Genomic DNA, 24,064 nt, shown 5'->3' on the forward strand with positions numbered 1-24,064 from the left:
CGCTATATATATATTATTTTATTTAATCCATCTAACAATGTCATCTCTCTCATCCCCACACCCTTCATTTCACAAACAGGAAAAGTAAGGCTCAAAAATGTTAACAGATTTCCCAAAAGTAACGTAGGAAGAAAGATCTAGGTTTCATATTTCCAATTATTAAGATGGATGAGATAAAATGCTTAGATAATAACTGTATCTAGGGTGAATACTTGAGGTTTTAAATATTTTGTACAGCCGCAAAAGTCGTGTTACTTTATTATTATTATTATTTTTCTTTGAGATAGGGTCTTGCTCTGTCACCTAGGAGTGCAGTGGCACAACCATGGCTCAGGTATTCCTCCTGAGATCAAGTGATCCTTCCACCTTAGCTTCCCAAGTAGCTGGGACTACAGGGGCATACCACCATACCCAGCTAACTTTTAAATTTTTTTCAGAGATGGGTCTTGCTATGTTGCCAGGATTGGTCTTGAACTCCTGGACTCAAGCAATCCTCCTGCCTCAGCCTCCTCAAGTCCTGGGATTACAGGTGTGAGCCACCACGCTTGGCACAATTACTATTGATATTATTATTATTATTATTATTGTTTTTGAGACAGAGTTTTGCTCTTGTTGCCCAGGCTGGAGTGCAATGGCCCGATCTCGGCTCACTGCAACCTCTGCCTCCCCGATTCAAGGGCTTCTCCTGCCTCAGCCTCCTGAGTAGCTGGGAATCCAGGCATGTGCCACCACGCTTAGCTTTTTTTTTTTTTTTTTTTGTATTTAGTAGAGACAGGGTTTCACCAGGTCAATTAGGCTGGTCTTGAACTCCTGACCCTCAGGTGATCCACCTGCCTCGGCCTCCCAAAGTTCTGGGATTATAGGCATGTGCCACCACGCCAGACTCCTACTATTGATATTATTAAAAACAGTATTATTTACCAAAGAATTACTTAGAGGCAAAGGCTATACAATCTTCAGCTGCAATAGCAATAAAATGTTCAGGCAGTAGAAATATCAATCTCACTTTATAGTGTAGTTTTAAACAGTAAGAGTAGTGGTATTATTAAGCCCCACTTAGGTTGGGCAAAAGAGCCCATAGCTTATCTTCCCCATTTGTTACCATTTTCTGGTGGAAAAAAAAAAAGGGCTCCTTGATAACAAAATTGTTAACTGTAAGGCATAATTTGGGTGACTGTAATTGTAAAGCATAATTTGGGGGATTTATTCGTCAGTAATAGAAGCATTGCTAATTTGTATTTGAACTGTAATTCATACATGTCTAAAGGTTTACTAATTGGAAAATTACATTGAATGGTTAATGAATCCACAAGAGACCAAACTGATGCTGATGAAGCTAAACTAATTTATAATTTAAGAAGTGGTAATAGCAGCATTTGGAAATAGTGATCAAGACAACACTCATAATACAGCATGAATTGCTTGGCAACTAGACTTAGAATACTGAAGTACAGTGTTTAGCTTTATGCACAAAGAAGGTATAAAGGAAATTCGAGACACTCATCTGCTTGAACTGACAACTAGTACTTTAGGAGATCAGTATGTTGTGGTCCACACATTAAGACTCAGTTGATCTTGAGTATCATTCTCAATTTTTTTTTTTTTAAGACGGAGTCTTGCTCTGTTGCCCAGGCTGGAGTGCAGCGGCACAATCTTGGCTCACTGCAAGCTCTGCCTCCCGGGTTCACGCCATTCTCCTGCCTCAGCCTCCCTAAGAGCTGGGACTACAGGCACCCACTACACACCCGGCTAAATTTTGTAGTTTTAGTAGAGATAGGGTTTCACCGTGTTAGCCAGGATGGTCTCGATCTCCTGACCTTGTGATCTGCCCACCTCGGCCTCCCAAAGTGCTGGGATTACAGGTGTGAGCCACTGCGCCCAGCCTCTCAATTTTTTTTTTTTAAATTTTCATTCTCAGTTCTTGACATCACACTTTTAGAGGAACACAGATAAAGTACTAAGATAAAACAAAAACAGGCTGGGCGTGGTGGCTCATGCCTGTAATCTCAGAGCTTTGGGAGGCCAGGTGGGAGGATTGTTTGAGGTCAGGAGTTCAGGATCAGCCTAGGCAACATAGTGAGAGACTATCTCTACAGAAATCCAAAACAAAACAAAAACTAAAACCAATGTCTAATGTATTCCTCAATGCCTACAGAGTACACAGCACATGGCATCAATTAGGTATTTAATAAATATTTGTTGATTCAAATTGCCAAAAGATTAGAAGAAAGACAGTTTGGAGGGGAGATCTGATAACTGCTTTCAAAATGCTAAAATTTATCATGTAGACACAGGATTAGGTTAATTATGCATTGCCTTTTAAAGACAGAACTTCGATAATTAAGAAGATCCTATAGGAGGCAAAATTTACTTCCAAATAGAGGCATTTTCTGACAATTTGAGCTGCCCAACAATAAAAAGGGCTAATTAGGCCGGGCGCGGTGGCTCAAGCCTGTAATCCCAGCACTTTGGGAGGCCGAGACGGGCGGATCACGAGGTCAGGAGATCGAGACCATCCTGGCTGACACGGTGAAACCCCGTCTCTACTAAAAAAATACAAAAAACTAGCCGGGCGAGGTGGCGGTCGCCTGTAGTCCCAGCTACTTGGGAGGCTGAGGCAGGAGAATGGCGTAAACCCGGGAGGCGGAGCTTGCAGTGAGCTGAGATCCGGCCACTGTACTCCAGCCTGGGCGACAGAGCGAGACTCCGTCTCAAAAAAAAAAAAAAAAAAAAAAAAAAAAGGCTAATTAAGGAACCTTGTTTCTATAAGTATTCCATGAGGATGAATGATTACCTTTTAGGGATTAGTCATAAACAACACCTGTATCCTGTAGATGCCTGGACTGTACAATTTCTAAAGTCTTTTTAAAACTTCTCTTTTAACTTCTACCAATCACCATTAATTTGTGATACTGAAATGCAGTTTGAACTTTTACCTGTATGAAGCAACTTGACAAAATGATGTTCCCACCCAACTACTCAAGGCCCCAAAATGAAAACTGCCCTTTATGTCATGTTAAAAGTTCCAAAAAATATTTATTAAGATTTAAAATTATATTGATTACTTTATAGGCTTAAGAGGCTGCAGCAAAGGAAAAATAAATTTTTGTTACAAGCATCTATAAAAGATTTGGACATGACAGAAAATATTTCATAATAAGACAATTATTACTTGCATATTCACCTGATACTGGTATGGATTTTGGGAAATTGACGAGGCTGGTCTCTGATGCATTTTGAAGCTCTCGAAGCCGAGTGAGGTACTGCTGCTGCCCCAGAGCACCATCTTCACCATCAAATGGTCTTTTCTGAGCAAGCCCTTGCTTCTGAAATGTCAACTTCAAACCACCTTCCTGTTAAATAAATACCATTATTAAGACAGAAAACTGTTTAAAAAAAAAATCTTACTGCAGGATATTAAGAGGAATTTTTTTTTTTACTGAGGAAAAAAATAATTTTTTACTGAGAAAAAAAATGAAGTAAAAATCCTGAAACATCAAAGTTCATTTCTCATTCATAAATCAAATAAAAACATTTTAAATCAATTTCTATAATAACACCAAATTTTCTATCTTGAATGAAAAAAATACAAGTACTCTACACATTTTTCTGAGCAAAACAAGGTTTTACATGTGACTAGTACATTGTAACATTTTCAACTTTAGACATACATCTCTATGTACATTAGTCATATGACATTTTGGAGGACATTACCTATGTTTTAGACAGTAGGTAATAAGTTAAGCTTCAAAAATCATTAAAAAATGAAACATTACTGATAACACGGCATGCTAAATGTTTAAAACAGAAAGTACACTGACATACCATTTAAATACTATATAAAAGAACCAAAACAATTAGAAATTGTCACACAGTTTAAGAAAGCATTTTGATTAGAACTATGTTCAGAAGCATAAGGAGAAAAGCATTATTTAATGACGATCCCTCTAGTAGAACATTCAAGTTTAATAACCTGGATATCATAAAGAAAATAATCCAAATATCAAGAAACAGGTATGTGAAGGAAGGAAGAGTAAGAGCAGGCAGCCATTTGCAGGAAAAGCATGCTGCACACCGCAATCGCAATCAGGCCCTAGGGCAATAAAAATACACATACGTCTTTGATTTTCACTGTAAACTCCTTTTCTCGTACATGCTTCTTCACCTTTGACATCTGTGTTGACTGATCATGTTCTTCTTTAACACCGGCACCTGGGGGAGTGGGTACACTGGGCTCACTGTATTCTGTAGCTGCTCCAGGGCTGTCCAGCAGTTTTGTGGTATAGAAAGAAGCCACTGTGTTAGCATCGTAACTTCTTCTAGCTGAAGGCCACTTTCCTTTCAGAACTGTTTGACAAATACTGTCCAACCTGTTGATCATCACACGATCCTAGAAAAGCGTGCAACATCAAAGTATAATTTTAATAATTAGATCAGAACTTTGGAGATCAAATAGCTCAAGAGTCTTTATGGATTTAACCCTAGTTCAATATATGTGTATGTGCTATGCATATATATTCTCACATATATATATTACAATTCTGCAATAAGTTATTTGAGTACAGATTCCCTTTGGTGAAGTTCAAAAATATTATACCATAAGCAGGCATGGTGGCTCACACCTGTCTGTAATCCCAGCACTTTGGGAGGCCAAGGTGGGAGGACTGCTTGAAGCCAGGAGACTGAGACCAGCCTGGGCAGCATAGCAAAACCCCGTCTCTGCAAAAAATTAAAAAATTGTGCCACTATACTCCAGCCTGGGTGACAGAGTGAGACCGTGTCTCAAAAACAAACAGACAGACAAAATATTATATACCACAAAGATAGTTTTTTGTTGTTATAATTAAAAAGTAATAGAAACGCCCAATAAAAAGTTCAAACAACTTAGACGTATACAGAAGAGGAGAAAAGCCCTCCATTCTCCCATTTCCCAACCTCATTCTTAAAGGTAAGTATTCCAGCACTAGTCTAGTCACATAATGGAAGACAAATTGGTTGGGCACACTGGCTCACACCTGTAATCTCAGCACTTTGGGAGGCCGAGGTGGGCGGATCATTTGAGGACAGGAGTTCGAGACCATCCTGGCCAACATGGTGAAACCCTGTCTCTACTAAAAATACAAAAATTAGCCAGGCAGGGTGGTGGGTGCCTGTAATCTCAGCTACTTGGGAGGCTGAGGCAGGAGAATTGCATGAACCTGGGAGGTGGAGGTTGCAGTGAGCCAAGATTGTGCCACTGTAAGCCAGCTTGGGTGACAGAGCGAGACTCAAAAAAAAAAAAAAAGGAAGAAAAATTGTATTAATCCAATCTTTATTCTTCCACTGAATGTACATGTATTTAAATGAACTTTCCTTTCTAGGTCACAACTGGCAACAGTAAACTTCTTCAAGGAGACTCAGTCAAAAGCACCTATTTCATAAAGAAGCACTTTAAGATTAACTTGAAAGTAAGGATTCATTATCTTTTATTCTAAATATTTTAATGTTATGTTGAGAAGCATATACATTAAAGTAGAACTATTTACTTGACAGTAGTAATTTATACTTTTGAAGCTAACACCAAAATGTTATCCTACATTTTACACTGACCTATTTTTCCACATAGTAAGAATATCTACCATTGAAGCAATATAGAAAAATACTAAGAAATGACCTATCCCAATAAGAAATTATTTCTTTACCTTTGGCCAATATGAGGCTGCCAGCATATATCCACCTTGTAAGATGTAAGCAGACTCTGGTGTCCCATTGTTCATCTGAAAACTATCCTGAGTCTCATCCTGCGTAGTGCTCAGTGATGCGACGCTTTCTTCATCATAGGCTTTCATGTGAGTAGTACTTTCTGCTAAGAACAATTATAATCATATTTTTTAAAGACTACATAAAATAGTTTTATATAGAAAGATCTTATATAATTATTCAGAAACATATAATGTATAATTATAATTATAAATCTTATAATTATAATGTATAAACATCTTATACAAGAAAGATCTTATATAATTATTCAGAAAATGAAAATGTTAGAAGTAAAAACAAATGATAAAGAAAGGGAAGAAAATCACTTAGAATATAAAAAAAGTACCTATCATTATTAGACAGGGTCTTGCTGTGTCGCACAGCCTGTACAGAACTCCTAAACTCAAGCAATACTCCTGCCTCAGCCTCTCAAGTAGCTTGGATTACAGGTGTGCACTACGCCTGACTACATTACTCATTATTTTGAAAACAACTCCTGATTGGTAGACTTCATCTGGATTGGCAGAACTATAAATACCTGATGAGGATACCACAAGGATCTCTTGATGAGGTGACTCCTATAACTCTTAGAATTGGGCATGTTCCTTGTGGCAACCCTGAAAGTTATGCCTATGGAGTTGTTATAAGGACCCCAGCTCCTGCTCATGTTTAATTGGGCTCATTTTCTTGTCCCTGAACTGGTGGACTGCTGCAACGGCTCCTGCAGAAGGGGACCACCAAACATTGTTCTGCTGACAAGCATTTGTCATGGCTGACAAATGGCTTATGATATTCTAATTGGTCTAAGACTCTTGATGACTGCTATATAATATTATCTTTTACTTGTTCACTAATCAACTTGTTCCTGGGGAGAATATAATATTCAATTTAAGACAGTCACAAAGAAATAAAACTATTGTATAAAATTTCTAATTAAATTGCCTGATTACTTTGCAATGCCTTGAATATTGAATAGGGAATTTGTATCAGTAACTCTAGTTTTCTTCTCAATTGCTCTCCTAAGAAAATTTGTATATATAAAACTTAAGCAAACAGGCCAGGTGCAGTGGCTTACGCCTGTAATCCCAGCACTTTGGGAGGCTAAGGCAGGCGGATCACCTAAGGTCAGGAGTTCAAGACTGGCCTGGCCAACACAGTGAAACCCTGTCTCTACAAAAATACAAAAATTAGCTGGACATGGTGGTGGGTGCCTGTAATCCTAGCTACTCAGGAGGCTGAGGCAGGAGAATTGCTTGAACCCGGGAGGCGGAGGTTGCGGTGAGCTGAGATCATGCCATTGCACTCCAGCCTAGGCGACAGAGCAAGACTCCATTTCAAAACAAAAAAAACACCTTAAGCAAACAATTTTAAACATCCTTAAGTTACCTGAAGCAAGTTCTTTTCATTTTCACTTGAAAAGTTTTATTAGGCCGGGCCTGGTGGCTCATGCCTGTAATCCCAGCACTTTGGGAGGCTGAGGTGGGCAAATCACCTGAGGTCGGGAGTTTGAGATCAGCCTGACCAACATGGAGAAACCCAGTCTCTACTAAAAATACACATGGTGGCACATGCCTGTAATCCCAGCTACTTGGGAGGCTGAGGCAGGAGAGTCGCTTGAACCCAGGAGGTAGAGGTTGAAGTGAGCTGAGACTGCACCATTGCACTCCAGCCTGGGCAACAAGAGCGAAACTCTGTCTCAAAAAAAAAAAAGAAAAGTTATCTTAAAAATGTAGAATTATTTTATGCATAGTACCTCGTTTTTGGGCTTCCTCTTCATCACTGTCGCTTTCTTCTGATGAAGATGAAGAGGAGGAGGAGGAGGAAGAGGTAGAGGAGGAGGATGAAGAAGATGCTGAAGAACAAGATGAAGATGAAGAAGAACTAGAGCCTGATCGAGAGTGGGAGCAAGAAGAGGAGGACGATGAGGAAGAAGATGATCTGGAAGAACAGGATGATCTCTCAGAATCTGAGTCAGAATCAGAGCTGGATTCCGATCCTCTTTTGTGGACTCTTGGTTTCTTAGAAGCTGGGTTTGGAGTTAGGGGTTCCGTTCTGGCTGCAACCATGCGTCTGTCTGTTTCACTTTTTCCACCAGATTTCTGGTCTCCAGTAGCCTGTGGTAAAACACCATTCTTTGGACTTACAGGTTCAGATTTTATTAGTGTCCTGGTTTCCACAGAAGACATAGATTCTTCTTCAGAAGACTGAGGCTCCTCTTTAAGGTTTTCACTTTTAACTTTCATCTCCTCTAGAATAATACCTTTAGCATCTAGGAGCCTAGGTAGAGAGGTAAGAGGAGAAGCAGAAAGTGCTACTTGATATTGCTGTAAAAGTGGGGTAGAAGTCCTTGAATGAGCTATCTTACTTTGACTGTAGCTCCTCTGAGCTGCCATAAATGAGAGTTCAGGATCACGAAGAATGTGATAGTCTGTTCGGCTCACCCCATGTTTGGCAGCACCAATAAGCAAATCCCTATCATGAGGGCCACATTCCCACCAGACTGGTAAATCTGGATTTGGATGACAAAGCTTTAAGCGTTCAAACAACTGTGGATGTCGAAGGGCCTGTTCCCGTACTTTCCTTAGAAGTTCAATGCGATACAAAGTCCTAGAAGCACGTTCTTCTGTGATGGGCTGGATAAAAATATTTGGATCCACCAATTCTACATATTGAAAAAAGGACAAAAATATTAATCTCAAAAATCCTCTATTTATAAATAAATCATTATAAACACATCTTTATATATTTATAACAATACCATTTCTAAAATGTGCCTCCATGTAATATCACTGTATAGTTCCTAGAATTTCTTTTCGGTGAGAAGAAATTCAGTGAGGATTTTGAAATTCTGAAATTCCAGTGAGGAGAAAGTTTTAAAAATAAGTACTAAAAATCATGTAACATAAAACACTGGATGTTAATGTAAAACACAGGATTATTTTGGAAGTACATTAATAGAACTGGGAATTTTCTTTTAAGAAATTCCCTATGACCTATGCATTTAATAACACTTGTCTTAAAGACGCAAACACTTGCTCAAACTCACTTATAAATATAAATTAGAACTGTTCAGGGTTGTCCAATCTTTTGGCTTCCCTGGGCTGCATTGTAAGAAGAATTGTATTGGGCCACATATAAAATACACTAACACTAATGGTAGCTGATGAGCTTAAAAAAATTGCAAAAAAAAAACCAACCCCAAAAAACGACCTCATGATATTTTAAGAAAGTTTACAAATTTGTGTTGGGCTGCATTCAAAGCTGTCCTGGGCCATGGGCTGGACAAGCTTGTGTTAAGTGATACTCCATAAACAAATGTAAGCTGGCATATCTCAAACTGCAAAAGGGAACAGGACATTGGAATGAACTCACAGGGGGCAACAAGGGCTTTCTCAAATTTCTAGGGAAACACAGCCACATCTTTCAAACACTGTACAAATTACTAGCTTGAGACAGTTCAGTTTCAACATGAGCTCATGCTACCTCCCCTTTGATAAGGTTATGCCTTTGCAAAAGTGGGTTACTGACACTTGGAAAGTACTCAAGAAATACAGGCTTGCTGAAATAATGCAGGGACCAACATAAGCAGCTCCTAATGCCAAATACGGAACAATCTGAGCAATAAATAAAGACAATACTGGATTGTAACCTATAGAATAAGTATCCATGAATCCATACTGGTATGAATAAATAACTGATTATTAAATAGACGAGAGAGAAGGAAACATCCTTTCTTACAGCAGAATTCCACAGAAAAAACTGCTGTAGACAAGATTTAGTATCTGGAAGATACTAAAAATCAATGGGTGAAAGTTTCAGAAGAAACAAGATTTGTGAAGCTTAAGATATTTGTTAATTACAGTATTTTTACGCTGGCCAAATGTGGCATAAACTACCTTAACCACACAATTAAAGTCAACATCATCAGTAATAAGACATACTAACATCACCAATCCCTTGATACTACATTCTGAGAACACATCATTTCTGTGGCACTCTTGCCAAAAATGCATGACCTCAATCCACTCATGTAAAAACATAAGACAAGCTCAAATTGAGGGATACACAGCTAAATAACTGATCAACACTTTTCAAAGGTATCAAAGTCATTAAAGATAAGGAATAGCTGAGAACCTGTTACAGACTGCAGGAAGCTAACGAGAAAGAAAAAGCAAATACACTGTAGGATCTTGGAACAAAAAAGAACATTAGTTGAAAAATTGGTAAAACTAAAATAAGTATTTAGTTTAATTAATGGCATTAATGTTAATTTCCTGTTTTGATAATTATACTATAATTACTCTGATAAAATGTTAACATTAAGAGAGGAAGGGCCGGGCACAGTGGCTCACGCCTGTAATCCCAGCACTTTGGGAGGCCGAGGCGGGTGGATCATGAGGTCAGGATGTTGAGACCATCCTGGCTAACACAGTGAAACACTGTCTCTACTAAAAAAAAAACCAAAAAATTAGCCGGGCGTGGTGGCGGGCACCTGTAGTCCCAGCTACTCAGGAGGCTAAGGCAGGAGAACGGCGTGAACCCAGGGCGGAGCTTGCAGTGAGCCGAGATCACGCCACTGCACTCCAGCCTAGATGACAGAGCGAGACTCCGTCTCAAAAAAAAAAAAAAAAAAAAAAAAAGAGAGAGATAGGAAGGGTGAGAGACAGATGGAAACTCCTTGTACATTTTTTGCACTCTTCTGTAATTTTAAAAGTAGTTCAAAACAAAAAAACTTGAAAAAAAATCAAGAACCATGCAAAAATCAACATGGAGCAGGAAACAAGGTGGGAAGTACACAGTCTACTTCTAAGATTTGAAAAGTTATACAGTGCCCAACCAGTGCACACATTTGATTAGTAATTATGGCTACTTAAGAAAGAAGTATTATTTTTTCTTTGAGTGTGTTTTTAAATAATTACTGGATTGTGAGGACATAAATATGTATTGAGCTGTCAGACCTAATTATTCATTAGACAGAAATGTTAGGTAATTCTTCTGGCCTTGAGTGCTGTGAAAAAAATTACTGAGACATTAAGGACACTGTAAAGTGAGGAAATTTGAGAAATGCTCTAAGTAGAACCTCAACCTCACTCACATTTTTTTTAACAAAGCATTAATATGAAATCAATTTTACATTTGATCTTAGCCAAAAGGCTAAGAGAAGCAACTGAAATTTAACATGACATAAAAGCAAAACGTAATATTATTTAACATAGACCAATTATTGTCCCATTTATCTTATATTCTATTAACATGAATCATCATTTGAGATGTGAATAATATTTTGTTTTTTTTTTTTCTTTTTTTGAGACAGAGGCTTGCTCTATCGCCCATGCTGGAGTAGAATGGTGCGATCTTGGCTCACTGCAACCTCCGCCTCCTGGGCTCAAGCGATTCTCGTGCCTTGGCCTCCCGAACAGCTGGGATTACGGGTGCCCGCCAGCTAATTTTTGTATTTTTAGTATAAACAGGGTTTCACCATGTTGCCCCACCAGCCTTGACCTCCCAAAATGTGGGGATTACAGGCGTAAGCCACCATGTCTGGTCTGAGATGTGAATAATGTTATTGAACCAACAAAACAATGGGAATATCCAAGCAATGCATGTGTGCCTGCACTGGTTTATGAGGGATGTCCAGCACGCATCTCACTTGAACACCGCAGGTCTGCACTCTTCCTGCAAATGGGACCATGTTTGATTATTATAAAAGAACAGTTACCTAGAATTTTCTCTCAATTTCTATTAACATACAAATAGGTTTTTCTTATCCATTAAAAAGTCTCCAAGCCATTTTTGCATTAATCAAGCTGACATCATAAAGCCATTGCCACCTTCTAGCTTGAATGATATGTTCATTTTTTAATGCTATGATTACATGCTTATTTAGGGTGATACAGTTCTCCTGCTTCTATAATACCTATGTTAATCTTCCTTTTTTAAAAAAACCAAACTTGTGTAGCATTTTGCATCCATCAGTTGGAAGCAGGATGGAAATAAACACACTTAGATAATTCTTTTTTTTTTTTTTTTTTTTTTTTTGAGACGGAGTCTCACTCTCTCACCCAGGCTGGAGTGCAATGACGCGATCTCAGCTCACTGCAATCTCCACTTCCCAGGTTCAAGCGATTCTCCTGCCTCAGCCTCCCGAGTAGCTGGGATTACAGGTCCGTGCCACTATACCCAGCTAATTTTTTGTATCTTTAGTAGAGACGGGATTTCACCATGTTGGCCAGGATGGTCTCGACCTCCTGACCTTGTGATCCACCTGCCTTAGCCTCCCAAAGTGTTGGGATTACAGGCATGAGTCACTGCGCTGGCCACACTGAGACAATTCTTAACAAAAGAGACATTCAAATTAACATTTGAATTATCTTTTAAACATTTGAATTTATCTTTAAAAAACAGTTAAAATGACAAGCTGTTTGTCTTCTAATGTGCATTTTAAACTAAAGTAAATATGATACTTATAACAAAGGTTGGTGTTGTAGGTTTCTGGCTTGTAGACAGAGCTAAGCAAATTTTTATAGAGAGGATTTCCAGAGTGGTGGCTGTTGTGAGGCAAGTGGTATTACTTACTATTTGTGTGCTCTCCACTATAAAGCTATAGAATGGGAAGCCCAGGACCAAATGTAAGCTGAAAGCTTCTTGCGTCTCTTCAAACTGCTTGTCCACGGCCAGAGAGAAAGCCTGGTGTAGCCTGGACATACAGTGTATGAGCCAGAAAAAGGAGTTTCCTCAGGAACTGGCCATGGAGGCCTTTGATCTTCTTTGAAATGTCACTCAAAAGGAAGCTCAATTTTGACACATTGTTTTCAATGAAGCCAATCATCTCCAGCTTTTGGAGGGTTAAAAGCTGCTGAGGAGGGTATATGACTTGTCACTTGACAAGTTCTTCCAAACAAAAAAGGTAAATTTTGAAGATGGCTGCTGCAGAGCGCAGACCAATACACTGCGTGATAGCAGACCTGTCCACAAAAGCCATGTCAGTCTTCACGGTGATGTTGGGAAGTAGTTGGAATCACTACATTAAAATGCCTTTTAATTTAATTTGGGTCAAGACAGTGTTGACCATGCCAATGGCGCCTGATGGCTTTCATTATGGGTGGCTGTGAGACTTTCTATCTCATCAATCAGTGAAAATGCCACAGCATCTTTATAATCAATCAAATCTTAAATCTTCTGGAACATCTTAGTTATCAGCTTGTCACTTTTGGAAAACTGCTTAGAAAAGAGGCTAGGGCTATTTATTTCAATTAATTGGCCATACCGATACCTGCTTGAAAGTTTAATAGTCAACTTCTGGGCTAATGCTTTACATAGGAATGTTTTTCCAGTTCCTGGAGGACCCTGCAGCAGCACCACCTGGTTCCAGGTGCTGAGGCTGCTGTTGACATTCTTGTCTGAAAATGGTAAGGTTGTAATCATATAATCAAGGTGTGATTTGACTTCCCACATCAGACACTAGGCTGTTCCAAAGCCCATGGGATTTGGCTGCAGGCAGAACCCCATGATTTGCCACAATTCTATCTTCTGTCTCTTCCTCCAAATTTTCACTGCTAGGGCCATCTTCATTCTGTTGGAAGATGTGAAGTGCAATAGTGCATGCACTCAAATCAATGAGCTATGGGTCTTTAACCTTTAATTCTGTGTCAACAATAGAATCCTGCATATTCCTGGTCAGAAAGGGTTCATCAACCAGTCCACGTATAATCACCAAACACACTATTATGTTTTGTGAGTAAACTTTCTGTTCATTTATTTTAGGGACAAGGTCTGTTGCTCGAGATCAAGTGCAGTGGTGTCATCATGGGTCACTGCAGCCTCGACCTTCTGGGTCCTAGTCCTGGGTCTTGGGTCCAGGTCCTGGGTCCTGCCTTAGCCTCTCAAGTAGCTGGGACCACAGTCATGCACCACTACATGTGGCTATGTTTTTTTGTTTTTGTAGACATGGGGTCTCCCTATGTTGCCCTGGTTTGTCTCAAACTTCTGGGCTCAAGTGATCCTCCTACCTTGGCCTCCCAAAGTGCTGGGATTACAGGCGTGAGCCATTGTGCCCAGCCTGGTGAGTATCTTTCTAACACTCAGCTTTATGTCTTTTTTTTTTCTTTTTTGCAGTGCTGCCTCTGTACTGATGCACCTCCATGTGGACTGTCCGCGACTTGGCCACGCAGGGCAGTGCCTGCTTTGGGTTGCCCACAGCCTTCCCCATGGTGCCACTGGAAGGAGTGGGGTCCTGGCCTGAGCCTGGCCACCACCGCCTCATGCCCCTGCCTCAAATATCCTTACTCACATTTCTGAGGAAGCCCTACATTTTCAAAGATTATTTAGTAATTAGCCCTTTCCCTTTTAAAACTAGAATCAAAAGTGATAAATATATTCATATCACTATATCATTGATGGGAATTAAGAAAATTTTTTAAAAATGAGGGCCTCTTGCCAACTATGACACAATATTGTGCTTTATCTGTCATTTTAAACTCATTTATGGTTTTCCAGTAGACCTGAAAACAGACTGAAATCTACTCTGAATTACCTAGTAATCAAGTGATTGGCTACTCCATTCAGTGAACTGACAAAAAAATCTGTTAGGAAATACATTTAAAACAAGTAAGGAAATCTGTTTACTATAAAACAGGAATAGCAGGCCATTGGGTTTAGCAGTCAGAAATCATACACAACAAAGAATGGAGACAATGGTTCATGACATAGCATTACTGAGAAGAACTGTTGACAGGATGAGCTATGTCTCTGGGCTTTGAAGACAATGAAATGCATCCCAGAACAATTCGTTAGTTGAGTTGCATCAACACCTCTGCTTAGTAGTCTTCTGTGAAGATTGCCCTAGGAGATCTTTTCTAGAAAATTCTTTAAAATGTTTTATGAGTGGGGGCTTCATTCCTTGTAAAATTATTTAGGTAAATAAACCCTCTAGTGCAATTCCTCTAAGATGGACTGAAAATATAGGTTAGTTCTGTTTAACAAAAGCAATCCTTTATCTTCCACCACCTCCTAATCATAAATCGATCACTAAACTCTACCTATTTTCTTAAAACTCCATGTATACCTTTATTCTCTTTAGATCTCATTTTAATAGCAGGATTAAAGAATAGGGGATCTTTAAGCTAGTTTATTTACAATTCTAAAAAATTATTGACAAGTTGAATTAGATAGTATTGAAATTTCACATAAAAGAGACAAATTGGAAATTTCTGAATTTTAGTGATTTTTGCTTCTTTGACCGAAATAAGGAAAAAAAAGAAATTTTATACATACCTTCTTTGGAAGGAAGACGACAAACCCTCCGACACATGGACATGAATGCATACAAATATTTTTCCAAACTATCATCAGTTTTCTTATGTAGCCTAGCCATAGCTCTAAATTTTGTCCAATCAAACTGGCCTCTGTCAGGGTCAAAAACGACTCCAAATGTAGATACAACCCTATAAAAGTCAGCTTCTTCTCTTCTTGTCCATCTGTTTTGAGTCAGATTAAAACAAAAACCACACTGGTCACTAAAATTAATATTAATACTAAATATAATTACTATAATACAAACTTAAAACATTTCAAGTACCTAACACTATAGGATTAAATACAAGATTGCTGCTTTGTAAAACATTTTAAAATGCTAGTTAACTCATCTATCCAGCCATACGTTTTTTTAAAAAATTTACTTTTAATGGGCCGGGAGCAGTGGCTCACGCTTGTAATCCCAGCACTTTGGGAGGCTGAGGCAGGCAGATCACGAGGTCACGAGATCGAGACCATCCTGGCTAACACGGTGAAACCTCGTCTCTACTAAAAATACAAAAATAAAATTAGCTGGGCATGGTGGTCAGCGCCTGTAGTCCCAGCTACTTGGGAGGCTGAGGCAGGAGAATGGCGTGAACCCAGGAGGCGGAGCTTGCAGTGACATGAGATTACGCCACTGCACTCCAGCCTGGGCAACAGAGCGAGACTCTGTCTCAAAAAAAAAAAAAAAAAAAAAAAAGAAAAACAATCACTTTTAATAGTTAAGGATGTGTGCCTGTGACACAGCCTCAGGAGGTCCTGATTACATGTGTCCCCAACGTACTTTTAAAAGTATACACTATTCCTTCAGACAATAACAGTGTTTTGCATTTTTACTATGTGAGAAAATAAGCACAGGATACAAAATCATATAAGATGACACTGCCCTTCAGGAAAAAGATAAAATCAAACACATTTATAGTATAAGGTAATGGCTTATATTTGTATGAGTTAAAGAAACCAAAATTTTCAGGAGAGCACAGAAGATAGAAGGATTAGTTCAGACTTGACAATCAAGAAAGGCATCACAGAGTAAGACGCATTTCAGATGGGACAAGGCGAAGGTTAGGGAAAGCTAGGAAGAAAGCACAGAGTAAGCAAAGAGGGAGTGCTCCATATTGTAGGGGAAGGATGAGTATTCCAGATTGACAAGGATATGGCTTATATTGGGGACAAAGCCAGATAGGGTTTGGGTCAGATTATGAAATGCCCTAAGTGCCTGGGTAAAAGTAATCTCTTTCAGTTGAAAGCTCCTGATGCTTTGAAATGGTAATATTATCATCATGCACCACAGATCTGCAAACCTCAGTGCATGTGTAGAACCCTGTCCTTGCTTAACTCACAGGATTGTTGTGTAAATGAGAAAAAACATATTGGAAAGACCTTTGAAAAATGTGAATGGGCCATTTTTATCATAGTGATACATTAAGAAGATTAATGTAATTATGATGTAAAAATAGTTAGCTTGGGAAACCCAAGTCATTCAATCTGCGTAATAAGAATAAAAATGGGAAAAATGATTAATTGAAAGACTACACAGGACAAAAAATATGACAGAGTGCCCACTCCCAAGAAGATACAATTGAGAAAGACATAGAAAGGAAGAGTTGAATTTCATTACAGTATCTTTTATTATTGTGACAAACAAGTAGTTTACTTAGATGAGTTGCTATGTGAGTACAAAAAATAGAATACTGTGAGCTAGACTGGTTTAAAAAATTAATAGAAGAGGCTGGGTGCAGTGGCTCATGCCTGTAATCCCAGCACTTTGGGAGGCTGAGGCAGACGGACCACTTGAGGTCAGGAGTTCAAGACAAGCCTGGCCAACATGGTGAAACCCAGTCTCTACTAAATATACAAAAATTAGCGAGGCATAGTGATGCACACCTGTAGTCTCAGCCACTCTGGAGGCTGAGGCAGGAGAATCGCTTGAACCCCGGAGGCAGAGGCTGCAGTGAGCCACGATTGTGCCACTTTACTCCAGCCTGGGTGACGGAGGGAGATTCCGTCTCAAGAAAAAAAAAAATTATTCGAGGAAATGGGCCATATAATGAGCTCTGAAGGATGGGCTAGGTGTGAAATAAACAGGTAGAAAGGGTGTTCCAGGTGACAGAAACAATATAGGCTAGGGTATGAAGTCAAGAATAAGTAGGGCACTCTGGCTGAGGGAAAAGAAGTGGATAAAGTTAGAAATGCATATTAAAACCAAAAATGAAGAGACCTTCAAACTTAGGCTTAAGAACTTAACACTTTTTACCTATACTAAATAAGGAGCCATCGAATATTATGATAAAACTAATATTTTAGGAAGATTAATCCCAATTCAACAGATGGAGGGAAAATCTGTAGTAGATTAAAGACGGTCACAAATGCTTTGCCACTCTTCCCATTAACAGGTAGAATCTATTTCCCTTTTCCCTAAATCTGGGCTGGCCTTGTGGCTTTTTCTGACCAACAGAGGGTGGCAAAAATGACATTTTGTAACTACTGAGACTGGGTCGTAAGAAATCTGCAGCTTCTGCCTTTCTACTTGGAATAGTCCCTCTCGGGATCTGAGCTCCCAGCTGGCAGCTAGCACCAACTGTTAAGTCGTATGAGTGAGGCTACTGTGGCTCTTTGGCTCTTCTAGGTATCTCAGAAACCCAGCCAACAGCATACAATGCAGAAGCAGCACCTGAGTCAACTCACAGAATTGGGAGAAATAAAAAATTAATGCTGTTTTAAAGCATTGTGTTTTGGGGTAGTTTGTTATGCAACAATAGATACCAAAAACAGTTCATTTACAGAGTCAGTAGTATTTGAAAATTATGACTAAGATAACTAAAATCTTAAGTGTCAGACTAAATTTTAAGTATGATCAATGTGCTACAAATGAAACAACAAATGAACAATTTATCAAAAGAACAATATATCTTCCAGAGAACATCCAAGGACACGGGTAACAAGGAAGTCAGGTTATGCCAAAGATAGCTATTCTTTCCCATGTACTCTATTCAAGAAGTTAAAGCTTGTGGAATGAGAGAAGTTTGCCTGTCTTTTTAACAAGGTCGCTTGCAATTTGTTCCCTTTGACTTCAGTAGTTCCAAGGATTTGCTGCTGAATAAAGGAATGTATGCTTTCCATACATTTTTATATTTCATAAAAGTCTGGATATAAAATATAAAATACGATAGAATGGAATTTAATTAACATAAACTTTTGTTCTACTGATAATTCTTTTCTTTTTTTTTTTTTTTGAGATGGTCTCACTCTGTCACTCAGGCTGGAGTTCAGTGGTGTGGTATCAGCTCACTGCAACCTCTGTCTCCTGGGTTCAAGCGATTCTCATGCCTCAGCCTCCTAAGTAGCTGGGATTAAAGGTGCGCACCACCACACCTGGCTAATTTTTGTATTTTTAGTAGAGATGGGGTTTTGCCATGTTAGCCAGGCTGGTCTTGAACTCCTGGCCTCAAGCAATTCACCCACCTCGGCCTCCCAAAGTGCTGGGATTACAGGTGTGAGCCATGGCGCCCGGCCAATGATTTGATTCATGAGTTTGCTCTACACTTTCACTTGTTTCTGCTTTTTGAGACAGTCTTGCTCTGTCACTTAGGCTGCAATGCAGTGGCACAATCACGTGTCACTGCAGCACAGACCTTCCGGGCTCAAGTGATACTCCCACTTTAGTCTCTTGAGTGGCTGGGACCACAGGCATGCGCCACCACACCTGGCTAATTTTTGCATTTTTTGTAGAGATGGGGGTCTCGCTTTGTTGCCGGGGCTGGTCTGGAACTCCTGAGCTCAAGCAATCTTCCCACCTCGGCCTCCCAAAGTGCTGGGATTATAGGCATTAGCCACTGTGCCCAGTTATTTATTTATTTTTTAAATACCTCAGTGTTCCTAAACATGACAAAAAATGATTAAAGTATGGTTAGTTAACTATAAAACACAATAATCTTTGTAAATTTTACCACATTTATACATATATAAATGCGTTAGTATATATGTGTGTACGTGCACAAGGTAGTTTGCTTTGACCAACATTCTATGTATGTTTTCCACAAAGCGTGATAATTGTACCCAGACAGGCTTTGGAATGGACAGCTATATTTACACACAATGCATTAAAAATTTAGTGTTATTGTCTTACCTTTGCTGTCTTTCTATCTTGGCTGCCATTTTAGGATTAAGAGTGGCTTCCTCATAAATAGGCTGCATTACACTGGTAGGCACCGAGAAAGTTGGTTGTATCTGTTGAATTTGTCTGTTTTTATTAGTACGCTGGTATGCAGTGATGAGACGCCTCAAACGTGTGGTTAAAGCTGACTGAGTAGGCCAATATACTTTATCACCCTCCATCAGTTGACCATCTATAGTTAAATAAGTAATAGTAACTAAACAGATACTGTATGAAGCTCACAAAAGTAGCAACTTTACTTTAAAAATTTTTAATTCAGTCTATGTGGGAAAAAAACCCCACATTTCTCATCATAAAAGCTTCTTTTAACAATAGCTATAGGAAACATTACAACAAACTTTAAGAGCAGTTCAAAGTAGGTAGAATACAGTGGAATAAAGAGTTGCACAGCAAATACAACTCTTGCATGTCTAGTATATATCACACTGGCTGGCAAATATTCAAGGCTTTAACTTAAATAAACTAAAAGCCAAAGTGAATCCATGAGACACTGAATATTGCAAACGTTTCTCATGGAAGCCTTCTGTATTAAGTTTATCTCAGTTTAATTAGAATCAAAATATTTTAAGTCATTGGGAAGAAACATTTTTAAAATTCAAGATGACAACAATGTAACTTTTAAGTTTTAAGTTTTATCCACCTAGTAAGTGTAGGCTCTAATGCTCTATTTCCAAGGTGTAATAGTATAATTATCTATACCATAATCAAGCTGTAATCATTCATACTAAGCAAAAACTACTTTTTCTTTTTCTTTCTTTCTTTTTTTTTTTTTAAGACGCAGTCTCGCTCTGTCGCCCAGGCTGCGGTGCAGTGGCCGGATCTCAGCTCACTGCAAGCTCCGCCTCCCGGGTTTATGCCATTCTCCTGCCTCAGCCTTCCGAGTAGCTGGGACTACAGGCACCCGCCACCTCGCCCGGCTAGTTTTTTGTATTTTTTAGTAGAGACAGGGTTTCACTGTGTTAGCCAGGATGGTCTCGATCTCCTGACCTCGTGATCCGCCCGTCTCGGCCTCCCAAAGTGCTGGGACTCCAGGCTTGAGCCACCGCGCCCAGCCAAAAAAACTACTTTTTCATTCCTAGTTGAACTATGGCAGGGTGAGGCACTGTTCCTCTGGGATGCTGGTGGGAGTGAGTGTACTCTTGTGACAGTGCATTTCTATCTTGATATCAGATGGAAGTAGAAGCAAGACCTGGCACAGAAAGGCTTTGTAGAAACTAGGTGATAAAGAATGACTCTTAATGTCATACAATGAAAAAGAAGTTGAATATATTATTGGATCAACACTTTAATGATGAAATCTCACATACAAGTTTATCAAGTCATAATGTCATCAAAACCTATACTCTATAAAAGCTCAGTGAGTCACTGCCTAAAGATTTTATAACAACTAAAAGTACTGTTAAATTCCCAGTCAACTAGTATGTCCTATAATGATTACAACTGCAGTCAATAAAAATGTTTATATGTGAAACATTATAAAAGTGTAATAGTTTATTGATCTCATAGTATGATTAGAATATGAATTTACAATAATACTAAGTATAGAAGTAAGTGCAATTTACCTCCATCTGCTATAACAAGATCTCCTGGTGAGGAAACATCATCCTTTTAAAAGAAAATAGAAACTTGTCACAGGGTAATTGGGTCAAGAGATACATAAAAAAAGAAAAGAGAATCAAACTTCTTTGTAATAGCTGTTTTTCCCCCAATGGAATGTTAAATAATTAATTTAGCAAAAATAAAACTTTTAATTGCTTATTCTCCGTTTTCATCCTTTCACACTTCTCTATTGCTTTTGACAATTAGACATTTACTAAAAGTATTTCCTTTTCTATGATTACTGTTAAGCTAGTTTCTTTTCCTCCAACCTTCCTCTGTGAGTATGCCCTAGGTTTTATTGCTAAGTGTGTTTTTTTCCCCTTTCTTATACCAACTGTTAGATAACTTACTCATTTTCATATCTGGTTATTAGGTAAGCTACAAATCTTTTCCTTTTCAGCCTTAAGCAGTTTGCTTGTGCTGTAGATCCAGTTTTTGTCAACAAAGCATCTTTAATTAGCTATTCCAGTATTACCTTATATTCATAACTTTAGCAATTTTATATCAATGACTACTAGTTTCTATTGTTGTTTTAAAAAAGCCTGAAGTTTAGAATCATAATTCCCTTGTAGGTTTCTCTTTTCCTCTGGTTGCTTTTAATATCTTCTCTTTGTTTGGTATATCTTCAATTTCACTGTTATGTTTCTTGGAATGGACTTAGTTTTATTTATCCTGCTAAGACTTACTGTATTTCTTGAAACTGAGGAGTCATGTATTCATAACATCTGAAAAATTCTCAGCTGCTATGGTGCTTCTTATTCTCTTTAGTCTCTCCTTCTGGAATACCTATTCGATACATGCCAGACATTATCATGCTATCCTCCTTGTTTCTAAATTTTTTAATACATATTCCACTGTGTTGGTTATTGATTTCAGTCTCTTTGCTCCAAATTTATTGCCTTTCATATTTTTCTTTTTTCTTTTTTTTTTTTTTTTCTGAGACAGGGTCTCACTCTGTTGTCCAGGCTGGAGTGCAGTGGCATGAACACACCTCACTGCAGCCTCAACCTTTCGGGCTCAAGCGATCCTCCTGCTTCAGCCTCCTGAGTAGTTGGGACTACAAGCAAGTGTTATCTTTTTTATTTTTTGTAGGGAAGCAGTCTCACTATGTTGCCCAGGCTGGCCCTGAACTTCTGGGCTTAAGCAATCTCTGTTCCTTTGCCTCCCCAAAGTGCTGGATTACAGGAGTGAGCCACTGCATCCAGCTCCTCTCATACTTTTTTTTTACCTGCTCGAAGAAAATGGTTAAATAGCTCTTTAAATAGTTTTTCCTCTGTCAGTCAGCATGATATAAAGCTTTGTTAGTAAAGCAAACTGGAGAGACACTGTAGGAGGAAAAGGGTTTTCCGTCCTAATTCTGGTGAGCACTTCCATTGCTTAGTTCCCATAGCAAGGCCACTTCCCCAATGCCCAGCCCCCACAATTTGAGCAGTTTCTTTTCTCTGAGACAGGTCTCCCTCTATCACCCAAGAGTGCAGTGGCATAATCTCGGCTCACTGCAACCTCTGCCTCCTGGATTCAAGTGATTCTCCTGCCTCAGCCTCCCAAGTGACTGGGATTACAGGCGCACGCCACCACACCTGGCTAAGTTTTGTATATTTAGTAGAGATAGGGTTTCACCATGTTGGCCAGGCTGGTCTTGAACTCCTGACCTCAAATGATCCACCCACCTTGGCCTCCCAAAGTGCTGGGATTACAGGCATGAGCCACTGTGCCTGGTCAATTGGAGCAGTTTCTTTAGCACCCTTAGCAGCTTTTCCCAGCAACCTCCCTCTTGAGTGGTATTGTGAGCAGAGTGCTTCTAGTGAGACACTTTCCCAGGAAAATCTTCCTTGGCAACCTTACAGGGCAGATTTACAGGCAGTTTCAAAGGGTAGCTTTTTGGCAACTTTTCTGCCATCCAGTGAGACATGGCCATATCCTCCTACCAAAGTCTGGATCTTGGCCCTGATAGGGATGGGACTCTTCCTTGGGAGCTTTATCTGAGTCCTAGGAGTGGTAGATGCTGCTTTTATATGCTATTCCTATATTCTTTAGTCTTTACTTTTTACTAATCTATCACTGTATTATAATAATTCTTTACATTATACATTCCCTGTTCAAATGACTATTTGGGTTATCTCTCCTGATTGGTCCAGACAAATCCATTATGCTATACTGGATAATTTCTTCACATCTGTTTTCCAAATCATTTCTCCCTTCATGAACTGTGTCTAATCTGCTTTTCCAGGAGAATGTTTAATCTGTTTGTTGAGTTTTACATATCAATAAATGTATTTTCCACGTTTTTCTTTCTCTCTCTTTTTTAACAGATGGGGTCCCATTATATTGCTCGGGTTGGTCTTGAACTCCTGGACTCAAGTGATCCTCCCGCCTTGCCCTCCAAAGTGCTGGGATTACAGGCATGAGCCACATTGCACTCAGCCTTTTCCCACTTTTAAAGTTAAATATCATCTTTTTCACATCTTCCTAGTGTTTTAAAATCATATCTTGTCTTTTGTTCCTGGTTCTTTCTTTAATGTCTTTAATCATTTAAAAATTTACTTTAAAAAATTTCAATAGGATTTTTTTTTAAATTTCAATAGATATATCAGAAGTTCTCAGGGGTCTAATCTTATTCTTTATTGCATGCTAACATTCACTCATGGTAAATGGTTTCTCAATTATTTTTAAACTTGGGGTTTTTACTTCATTTTATGGAGGGCTTCATCTTTGGAACTCTTGCATAGTCTGGGTTGAACTGTTTCTTCCAGGTGCTTTTTGTTTTTACCTGGCACCCTAGATATATTACCAGTCAAGGACTGATCCTTTTTTATATTATACTGAGGGCTCTTGGACCACACAGATAAAGTAAAAGACAAACCATGAACTCAAGAGAAGGTGGGTCTACGGTTACTAATTCTCAAGGGAAACAATAATTTTCTTACCCAAAGTCCATGATGAGATAAATTTCCTTGTTATTTCTCTGTGCTGTTAGTCAGTAATTACTGGCCTTTGAGACTCCTGACCTTATACAGGATTTCGGTTCTCATTGTCCACACACTGAAGCAAGCCTTGTCTCATGCCCTCATCAAAGCCCCTTAGCTACCAAGTCCAGCAAATCCTACCTGATAGTTTTAGCGTCATTTAGCCTTCTACCACATTCTCATCAATATTAGACATTCTTTGTCTCTTTTAACATCCTTTTTCCCACTCTACAGATTATTTTCTGTACTTTCATCTTCTTCTTTCTTTTGACATTCTACAAACAGAGTA

At 39.0% G+C, this 24,064-nt stretch overlaps 1 protein-coding gene and 1 pseudogene across 23 annotated transcripts in view; both read right to left on the minus strand.

The window, feature by feature from the left end:
- CHD9 (chromodomain helicase DNA binding protein 9) overlaps positions 1-24,064 on the minus strand; it is a 276,773-nt gene that overhangs the window by 15,868 nt on the left and 236,841 nt on the right. For 14 of the 22 annotated variants that reach the window (XR_002519241.2, XM_017953359.3, XM_017953358.3 and 11 more), the window contains 7 exons: positions 20,773-20,815; positions 19,163-19,382; positions 15,013-15,215; positions 7,493-8,401; positions 5,682-5,845; positions 4,118-4,390; positions 3,185-3,353 (listed from right to left, as the gene is read on the minus strand). Coding sequence is in view for 21 of the 22 variants with exons in the window: in XM_017953359.3 (XP_017808848.1) it covers positions 3,185-3,353; positions 4,118-4,390; positions 5,682-5,845; positions 7,493-8,401; positions 15,013-15,215; positions 19,163-19,382; positions 20,773-20,815 (1,981 nt within the window). In the remaining variant the exon portion in view is untranslated. The remainder of the gene's footprint in view (positions 1-3,184; positions 3,354-4,117; positions 4,391-5,681; positions 5,846-7,492; positions 8,402-15,012; positions 15,216-19,162; positions 19,383-20,772; positions 20,816-24,064) is intronic. The other 8 variants (XM_021931970.2, XM_021931971.2, XM_021931965.2 and 5 more) reach the window with 3 other exon arrangements.
- LOC101006638 lies at positions 11,960-15,006 on the minus strand (annotated as a pseudogene). Its single transcript, XR_001898197.3, has 2 exons — positions 13,819-15,006; positions 11,960-13,486 (listed from the first exon to the last, which is right to left on the minus strand). The product of XR_001898197.3 is annotated as a pachytene checkpoint protein 2 homolog (transcript).

This window comes from Papio anubis, chromosome 18, assembly GCF_008728515.1.
Source record: "Papio anubis isolate 15944 chromosome 18, Panubis1.0, whole genome shotgun sequence".
NCBI lineage: Eukaryota > Metazoa > Chordata > Mammalia > Primates > Cercopithecidae > Papio > Papio anubis.